The following is an 8,896-nucleotide window of genomic DNA, read 5'->3' as shown; positions in this document are numbered from 1 at the left end:
TGGGTGTATGTGTCTGTGTGTGTGTGTATGCGTAAGTGTGCTCGCGTGGCCGTCACATCACTCCATGGTGGTTTGTTTTTCCAATTGCGTGGGCGCTCACACGCTGTCGCTGATTCGCACGCTTTCCCACACACACACACACACACACACACACACACACACACACACACACACACACACACACACACACACACACACACACACACACACACACACACCACCTGCGCCACGTCAGGACATTGAGGAGAAGAAGAGGGCGAAATTGGAACGGCAGCAGCGGGAGGAGGAGGAGCGAAGAAAGAAGAAGGAGGAGGAGGCAGCAAAGATGAAGGCCATGGCACAGGCGACTGGCGGTGCTGTTGGTAAGGATGGTGCTGCTGGCGAGGATGCAAGCTGGCTTGCCAAGGACATTGTTGTCAAGATCATCAACAAGACGCTCGCTGACGGCAAATACTACAAACGCAAGGGATACGTCAAGGTCTGAACGTGCGTGTGTGTGTCTGTCTGTCTGTGTCTGTCTGTGTATCTTTATGGGCGCGTATATACATGGTGTCACCTTTTGCTCTTTTTGCTTTCCGATCGCACGCAGCACCTCTCCCCACATCAGCATATCCTCCTCCTCCTCATCATCATATGCTCGTCACCTCAAACCCCCCCCCCCCTCTTTTTCCTCGTGCAGAGTTTGGCTGATGCGTACACGGCGAATGTGCGACTGCTTGACTCCAAGACCACGCTGCGATTGGATCAGGTCTGACATACACGCACGCACATGTTGTCAGTGGTGGTGGTATTGGTTGCAGCTTTGTTGCAGTACACACACACACACACACACACACACACACACACACACACACACACACACACACACACACACACACACACACACACACACACACACACACACACACACGCAACAGCGACTCATTTCCTCATCCACTATCTCTGTGCTGCATTGTTCCGTCTCAATGGTTCATCCCTCCCCACTCCTGCGTGTGTGCACTGTAGGCGTATCTGGAGACGGTGATCCCAAGTGTTGGCGGACACGTGCTCATTCTCCACGGGCCCCACGCCAACTGCCTCGGCAAGTTGAAGGACATTGACTACGACAAGTTCAGTGCGGACATCAAGGTGCTGGAGGGCAGTGGTAAGGGCACGCGCGTCATGCTGCCCTACGAGCACTTCAGCAAGTTCTACGAACCAAAGGCATAGCCGTCGCACTCTTTCTGTGTGTATGTGTCTGTGTCTGTGTCTGTGTCTGTGTCTGTGTATGTGTGCGCGCGTTTTTTTGTTTTGTTTTTGCGTGCTGCACACACGTCTGTTGACATTGATGTCCATATTGCTACTTGTTATCTTCGCTGCCCGCTTTTATTGCCTGTGCTTGCGACACCAATGCCAACGCCATCGTAGCACGTGCGAATATACGATATCCGACGCAACAACACACGCGCTCTGCAGTCGGTCGATAATGTTGAAATGACACAACACACACGCACACATGCACACACATGCACACATACATTCACTTTCACACGTGTATCGATCGTTCAGTTACAATAATGTCCACTGCTTGCCATGTGCCACGCTACGTGCCACCTATCTTCGCTCGCTTGCTTGCAGGCCCACGCCTTTGCTGCTGTTGTGAGCGTGAGCGTGGTTGTTGTTGTGAGTGTGAGCGTGGTTGATGTTGTTGTGAATGTGATTGCTGCTGCGATTGCTTGCTGTGACCGGGGCGGGATCGCCTCGTGTTGATCTCGCGGCACTCCTCCTGCGGCAGCGGAACCCTGCAGCAGCCGGTGTGTGTGTGTGTGTGTGTGTGTGTGTGTGTGTGTGTGTGTGTGTGTGTGTGTGTGTGTGTGTGGTGAGCTGACAAGAGTCTCGCCAACACGTGCAAGAGCACGTTCACAACCAAAACCACAAACGCTGAAGACGATGCGACAACGAGCTCAGCGTCACGCTCATGCATCGTCATGAACGCAAACACCATGTATGACCGCACACAGGACACGCACTCGCTCGGCAGAGAGGGCGGCGGTGTGGACTTGAAGAAGTCGTGTGCGAGGACAGCGGTGGCTGTGGGGCGGGCGTCTGGGTTGACGCGGAAGAGAAACATGGCAAACTTGACAAACTGGCGCGCAAAGTGCTGGCCGCCCAGAGCGCTGTTGGTGCATGATGGTGGTCGAGATGACAATGATGGATGTGGTGGGTGAAATATCAACAAGAAACAAAACCTCCACGAGTAACCACGCACACACACACACACACACACACACACACACACACACACATACACACATACACACACACACACACACACACACACACACACACACACACACACACACACACACACACACACACGCACACACACGACGCAACTGTTGACCTCACCTTGCCTTTGGCGTGAACCTTTGGGAAAGGGTGGACCTGCGTTTGTCCTTGAAGGAAATCCAGCTGTCCCTCCACGCTCGCCACGTGTCAAACTCCTGTGAGCCGCACAGCTGTTGTGAAGACGGATGAGCGAAGACGGGGGACGAGAATGGGGTGAGACGGGCGAGCGACGAGCACAAGGAACAAAGACGGAATGCTTCTGATGGCCGTGAGAAATAATACGTGCACGCGAAGCAGACAGCAAGCGATCACGTGACCACCACCATCACCACCATCACCACCATCATGTCACCACCAGTGCACGCCATCACCTCGTGTATGAGCGTCAACTGCGTGATGTCAAGCTCCTTGTCCGATTTGCCCGCTCGCGACTGATGATGATGATGATGATGATGATGATGATGATGATGGGTGGTGGTGATGGTGATGTGGAGGAGGTGATGGTGATGAACACAATGTAAGTCGTGATTCAGGACTGAATGTCAATGAACGGAAGCAATGGATAGCGCCAGCGAGTGACACGGAAGCCGTCACTGTGCCTCCAGCAAGAGCAAATGCGCATGTGTTCCACCTTGAGAATGACGTCGCGAGCCACCAGCTCCCCAACAACACACGCCTGTTGCGCCCAAGACGATGACGGGGGCGGTGATGGCAGCCATTAGGACATGCACAACACCACGAGCAACGAGTGTGCTTTGCTTGCGAAAGCCTGCCACTCACGTACACGTTCTCGACTAGCCAATCAACCAGCCAAACACACGCACACACACGCACACACACACACATGGCATGATATGCCTCCTCACCGCGCTCCAGATGTCTACGGCTGCGGTGTAGTGCGCCGGCGCGTACTTGTCAACGCCGAGGAGAATTTCGGGCGGGCGGTACCACCGCTGAAGAACACAGATGGTGGAGAAGTAAATTGGTGGTAGTGGTGGTGGTGGTAGTGATAAGCATACATGAGTGTGTCTGTCTGTGTGCGTGCGTGTGTCTGTGTCTGTGTGTGTATCACTGTCTGTCTGTCTGTCTGTCTGTCTGTCTGTCTGTCTGTCTGTCTGTCTGTCTATGTGTGTGACTGCTCCCATCTCTGCATCCAGCATTCAATCTCTCCACGCATCTCTGTCTGCCCACTTCCCCTCCACCCGCCGTCCAACACCCCATATGACGGTGTCTTACCGAGCAGATGAGCCCCGTGTATTGCGCGCTGACGGATTCAGGTCGGTACGGCCGCGCAAGGCCAAAGTCTGCAATCTTCAGCACACCATGCCTGCTCACAAGGATGTTCGCACCTGACGCGCGCGCGCGCGCGCGCGTGTGTGTGTGTGTGTGTGTGTGTGTGTGTGTGTGTGTGTGTGTGTATGGATATGAATAACATGAGCTGAACGTTAAAACGACGTGTTGATCGCCATTCACAACAACAGTCACACACACACACATGCGCATGCACACGCACGCACATGCGCAAACATACTCTTGATATCTCGATGAAGGATGCTGTTGGCATGGATGTACTTAAGCCCTACGAAGACACAAGGATAGTGTGTGTGACATGAGGGCAATGGGAGATGGCATACTCAGTCGCTTCAACGCAGAAGCAGTGGCACCGAGGCCGTTGGACAGATGTGACAACGCATACGGTGGTGGGACAGGTTGTAGCCAAACAGCAAAGCCAGAGGCAGAGATAGAGAGACTGACAGACAGACACATAGACAGAGAGACTGACAAACAGACAGAGACACACTAATTGGCACACAAGCAGACACACACACACACCTCGGAACAGCTGCTGTATCAAGCATTTGATGTGGTTTGGCTTTGGGTTCCAGTCCTTGTTGCCGATGAGCCCGCACAGGTCGTGCTCAATGACAGGGAAGACCAAATAGCAGAACCTGTCGTCTCCAATGTCATGTACAGCTGTGCGAGTGCGCAGGTTGGGAGGCAACCGCTCGTGTCAGATGTTGCACGATCAGCTGGCCTTGAAGAACCTGTTGGTCATCACACCACACACAGCACAGTCCATGCACAGCACACAAAACACACACGAACACACACACACATACACACACACTTACATACATACACACACACTTACACACACACACGAACAAACACAAACACACAAACACATAATTACAAACACAAACACGCACCTGCAGGGGTGACGGCGACCTCCTTCAGTTTGATGACGTTTGGGTGTGAGAGGCGCTGTGTGATTTGAATCTCACGGAGCGCCGTGACAGGGAAGCCGTCTTCAGCCTTCTTGTACTTGATCTTCTTCAGGGCATAGAACTTCTTCATCTTCTTGGAGAAGCACTTGCGCACATCCCCAAACACGCCTTCGCCGACCACCTGTGCACTGCGGTACGTCCTATAACATGACAAACAACGTGTGTGTATGTGTGTGTGTGTGTGCGTGTGTGTGTGTGTGTGTGTGTGTGCGCGCGCGCGCGTGTGTGTATGTGTGTGTGTGTGTGTGTTATGTTATGTGTTTGTGCGTTCCCGCCTGCTGATCAGGAAACTTCATCATATCAGCACGACTTCAAGCAGAAAGGACTCACGAGCTCTTGGGTGTTAGGTGTGGATCGAATTGCAAAAAGGGCTTTGGCTTCGCTTCCGCCGCCGCCGCTGCCTTGCCCGCTTTCCCATTGGCAGCAGCGCCGTTCCCATTCCCAGCCCCTGCCGTGGCTCCCGTCTTGACCCTGCTCGCCATTTGTTGGTTGGTTGTGTTGTGTGTGCGACTTTCCGCAGTTCGTTTGTAGAGAAATATGCGGCATCATGCCCAATTTTCCTCGGTGCAGTCCTTTCAGTGGTTGCGGACAACGAAGGCACACCAACACTGACTTCTTGAGTTCTTGCCCTCCGGATCGAGAAGCAGCAGAGCTGCAGAGAGCCTCGTGCCCAATCACTCAAACACTCTGGATGCCAATGCCAATGCCATGTGTGTTTGTGTGTGTGTATGTGTGTGTGTGTGTGTGTATGTGTGCGGGGCTGTTTTTTGTTCACGCGGAGGGGATGAAAGCAATAGAATTTTACACAGTGGGTTCATGTGCGTACACACACACACAGACAAAAGGACTTCGATAGCCATGGTAGTGAGGGAAGTATCAGCTAGTCAGCTCTCCAGCTCTATGCCTGCTGCTACGCAACGTTGAGAGGCTGTGCACTTCTGCGCGGGCGACAAAACGCGTGAGAAAACAGCTCCCTGTTTTGCATCAATGGCCAAGGCACGCCGCACTGGCTCAGCGACTGCATAAAAAGAAGGAAGGAAAGGGAGGGGAGGGCGGACGAGGGGTGAGGATTGAAAGAAAGCCAGAAAGCAACATCAGACGCCGATGCAAGACTCGCAAACCGACAACACCCAGGACAACAGCCTCCAACAGCACCACACCAACACCACACCAACACACACACCTTGGACTGTGGGTGTTTTGACAGCAGCGGCGGTGAGGGAGGCAGTGCGGGGGCAGACGTGTCATCTGCAGACAATTGCGCACGAACAACTGCAGCCTGAATCGCCTTCTGCCACCTGTTGCGGAGCGAAGGGTGTCAAATACAGCACGAGTTCACGTGTGTATGTGTGTGTGTGATAGCTGGCAAGCATGACGAGCACAAGCAGAAACGCAGTACTCAGTTGCTGCCTGCATCAAACATCGGAGGAGCGCTCAAAACGGACCAGAGGGGGTTTGATGCAATGTCCTGCGCCTGAATCCCCAGTTGCTCCCGTCTGCGGACATGTGTGTTGCAAACACCGTCAAGTGAGACGAGCGATGTGGTACAACACGTGTTGAAGGCACACACGCGCGCGCGCACACACACACACACACACACACACACACACACACACACACACACACACACACACACACACACACACACACACACACACACGAGCATAGCAGTGGCAGCTGCAGTGCTGGCGCTTACGTGGTATTGCAGGGTGAAGACAATTTGGGAAGTGATGGTACACGCAGTAGCTGTTTCCGTGCGGAGACGAGCGTGCCGAACACAAACTGTGGCAACGTGCCCGTGCGTGCCTAACGCGCAAGTGTGGTGTAGAGGTGCGATACGAAGATGTGAGGAGTGGGAAGGATGGTAAGCAGCGCAAAACAACACAAGTGCGGCGTGACATGGCCGTGAGACATGCAAACATCGCACGTCGTCAGCAGTCTTCTCTGCTGTACACAATGCATGCTGCGGTGTCTTACCAGCTGCGTTCCACCAAATATAGAGGTTGACGATGCTGGTTGAGAAGGGGTGTCAAAGTCAACAAATGGCGTCTGATCAAAGCGCCCAGCAATGTCTGAGCACGCGTGCGAGCGAGCATACAAGCAATGTATCTGAAGCATCATTGAATGGTCATCAAGGGACAGCGCTCCGCAACTCACTTTTGCACACACGCACAGACACGCACACGCACACACACACACGCACAAACACACAGACACTCACACACACACACACACACACACACACACACACACACACACACGCACGCACGCACTCACACTCACACACTCATACACACACGTACTGACACTCACATGTACATGTACATGCACACACACGCATACCTTTCAGAAACAAGGCTGGTACGTGTGCCTGGGCGGAGCGCTGAATGGAGCATTGGGTGTCGATGCCATTTGCCTGCAGGCAACCCAGAATGGTGCGATCCATAACGAGATCCACCCTGCGCCATTTGGGACGCAGCTCACACCACTGCAGCTGCTCCAACTGCAGACACATGTGTGCGTTGGTGAGACAAGACAACATCACGGCGCGTGCGCGTGGCAGAACAGCAGAACAGCGTGTGTGGTCAGAACGCCTTGCTGAGCAGCGCAACCGTACCGTGATTCGGTCGGGGAATGTGGTTGGGCTATCGCTCAACAGCACGAGGGTGTCGTCGTCCCTGTCGGGCATCTCCCGAACCAGCTCCTTGATTGCCTGCAAGCATTTGTGTGCACGCGATTGAGCAGGAGGAGGGCATGTACGAGAGGCCATCAGTATCCACTCAACTCAAAAGGGGGTCAAAAAGAACCCGCCTGCAGACTGCTTCCTCACAAGGGAACGTGCGAGGTGCACTCACAGCGTTGAAAGCGCAGTCCTTGTAAGCTTGCTCCACCTTCCACTCATCCGCGTGAAGTGGAGGGTCCATGTTCGACACAGCATTAACCTGCACAAGGGGTAAGGGGTGGATGGCGTGTGTGGATATGGGATAGTGAGTGTGGGGATCAGTGGGAGACCACACTACATGAGCGTTAAAAAGTGTTATGACCAAGGGGAACTGTGTGTGGGCTGTTCGGATGCAAGCACTGGCGCACCATGTTGGCGTGTTGCGAGCACGAAGGCACGGTAATGTGCTTCAGGTTCTTTGGCCAATCCATCAGATCCCTATCAGCGAGGATGATGAGGGGAATGCAACGTGAGAGTGAGAGTGAGAAAGGTCAGGGAAGCACACACACACACACACACACACAACGCGTTGTTCTGTTGTTGCTTGCGAACAACTCACAGGGTTGATTCAAACATCAGCGGCTTGGCCTGGCCCCAGACGGAGACAGCGCTCTCCACAACGACGTGGTGGGTGACCACGTTTCGCAGCTGCAGCAGGCGTGCTTGCAGCAGATCTGCAGTCAGAGACAGCAAACGCGCGCAAGGCGTGAGTACAGAAAGGCTTGCAGCGACAGAGAAGGTGTGTGTGTGTGCGTGTATGTGTGTATGTGTGTATTGTGTGTGTGTTTGCCTCTCTTTGCGTTTCTCTCCTATCTGTGTCCGTTCACAACATATACCGTGACGTCATGTTTGAACTTACCGAGCTTGTGCGAGAAGAAGACAACATCCACGATCGCACGTGGACCTGCAACAACAGCATGTTGGAGCAGCAGCGTGACTGTGAGACGCTGTTGCTTGCATGCAAGCATTTGCACACACACACACACACACACACACACACACTCTCTCTCTCTCTCTCTCTCTCTCTCTCTCTCTCTCTCTCACACACACACACACACACACACACACACACACACACACACGTACTCGATCGCTGGTGTCCCGTGAATACGCCCTCAAGCTCAGGAAGGTTGCACAAAGGAGGCGAGGGCATCGAGGGCGATGGCGATGACTCCAAGGCAGCACCCGCAAAGGCGGCGCGGTGTTCCGCGACCACGGCTTCAGCGGCAACGTTCAATAGAGAAGGTTGTGGTGACTCGTGACCACTGGCTGCGGCACAAACGCCTTTGAAGAGCTGCTCCAGGGGCGTCACATCGACCGGCTTCTGGTCATACTCCATCCACCCCCTCTCCCATGCATCCTGCTCGTCCATGGCGTCCTCCTCCCCTTCATCCCCTTCTGCCTCTGGCGATGAAGCAAGCACTGTTGTGGACGCGTCCGACAACACGGGTGGCCTCTGAACACGACCATCCCCTCTTCGACCGCTGCTGTCGCTGGCACTGCTGCCGCTACCGCTGCTCTCACCACTAAAGTGCACTCGAGCACCAAAGAGCAGGGC

The 8,896-nt window shown here is 54.0% G+C and overlaps 3 protein-coding genes across 3 annotated transcripts in view; 1 reads left to right on the top strand and 2 right to left on the bottom strand.

Annotated features, from left to right (window-relative positions):
- Window positions 1-64: 64 nt before the first annotated feature.
- PTSG_10174 (uncharacterized protein) lies at window positions 65-1,462 on the top strand (the record flags this gene model as incomplete). The annotated part of the gene is made up of 4 exons (XM_004988454.1): window positions 65-70; window positions 236-478; window positions 680-748; window positions 1,006-1,462. 4 exons carry the CDS (start codon window positions 65-67, stop codon window positions 1,207-1,209), a joined length of 522 nt encoding a protein of 173 aa, XP_004988511.1. The 3' UTR covers window positions 1,210-1,462.
- PTSG_10173 (CMGC/CDK protein kinase) lies at window positions 1,351-5,138 on the bottom strand. The gene is made up of 11 exons (XM_004988453.1): window positions 4,947-5,138; window positions 4,539-4,756; window positions 4,162-4,302; window positions 3,860-3,907; window positions 3,565-3,677; window positions 3,195-3,281; window positions 2,960-3,004; window positions 2,700-2,759; window positions 2,389-2,498; window positions 2,010-2,156; window positions 1,351-1,781 (listed from the first exon to the last, which is right to left on the bottom strand). Exons 1-11 carry the CDS (start codon window positions 5,096-5,098, stop codon window positions 1,583-1,585), a joined length of 1,320 nt encoding a protein of 439 aa, XP_004988510.1. The 5' UTR covers window positions 5,099-5,138; the 3' UTR covers window positions 1,351-1,582.
- A 388-nt stretch (window positions 5,139-5,526) lies between these two features.
- Window positions 5,527-8,896, bottom strand: part of PTSG_10172 (uncharacterized protein) — a gene marked incomplete at its 3' end in the record, with an annotated part of 3,510 nt that continues 140 nt past the window's right edge. The window contains exons 1-12 of the mRNA XM_004988452.1: window positions 8,425-8,896; window positions 8,198-8,242; window positions 7,898-8,012; window positions 7,707-7,776; window positions 7,472-7,558; window positions 7,234-7,329; window positions 6,960-7,119; window positions 6,594-6,688; window positions 6,313-6,422; window positions 6,062-6,112; window positions 5,800-5,914; window positions 5,527-5,634 (exon numbers count right to left, since the gene is read on the bottom strand). The exon at window positions 8,425-8,896 is cut by the window's right edge and continues 140 nt beyond it. Coding sequence (XP_004988509.1) covers window positions 5,527-5,634; window positions 5,800-5,914; window positions 6,062-6,112; window positions 6,313-6,422; window positions 6,594-6,688; window positions 6,960-7,119; window positions 7,234-7,329; window positions 7,472-7,558; window positions 7,707-7,776; window positions 7,898-8,012; window positions 8,198-8,242; window positions 8,425-8,896 — 1,524 coding nt within the window. The remainder of the gene's footprint in view (window positions 5,635-5,799; window positions 5,915-6,061; window positions 6,113-6,312; window positions 6,423-6,593; window positions 6,689-6,959; window positions 7,120-7,233; window positions 7,330-7,471; window positions 7,559-7,706; window positions 7,777-7,897; window positions 8,013-8,197; window positions 8,243-8,424) is intronic.

Source organism: Salpingoeca rosetta (assembly GCF_000188695.1).
Source record: "Salpingoeca rosetta unplaced genomic scaffold supercont1.35, whole genome shotgun sequence".
In the NCBI taxonomy this organism is placed as follows: Eukaryota; class Choanoflagellata; order Craspedida; family Salpingoecidae; genus Salpingoeca; species Salpingoeca rosetta.
The sequence above is the reverse complement of the archived record's forward strand: the minus strand, read 5'-3'. Positions and strand labels throughout refer to the sequence as shown.

Bases quoted from the DNA above. Each gene is read 5' to 3' on its own strand.
- PTSG_10173 (XM_004988453.1), bottom strand. From the start codon at position 5,098: ATGGCGAGCAGGGTCAAGACGGGAGCCACGGCAGGGGCTGGGAATGGG. The intron at 4,757-4,946 runs GTGAGTCCTTTC...GTCATGTTATAG, and splicing joins CACCTAACACCCAAGAGCTC to GACGTACCGCAGTGCACAGG. The intron at 3,282-3,564 runs GTAAGACACCGT...TGTGTTCTTCAG, and splicing joins ACACGGGGCTCATCTGCTCG to CGGTGGTACCGCCCGCCCGA.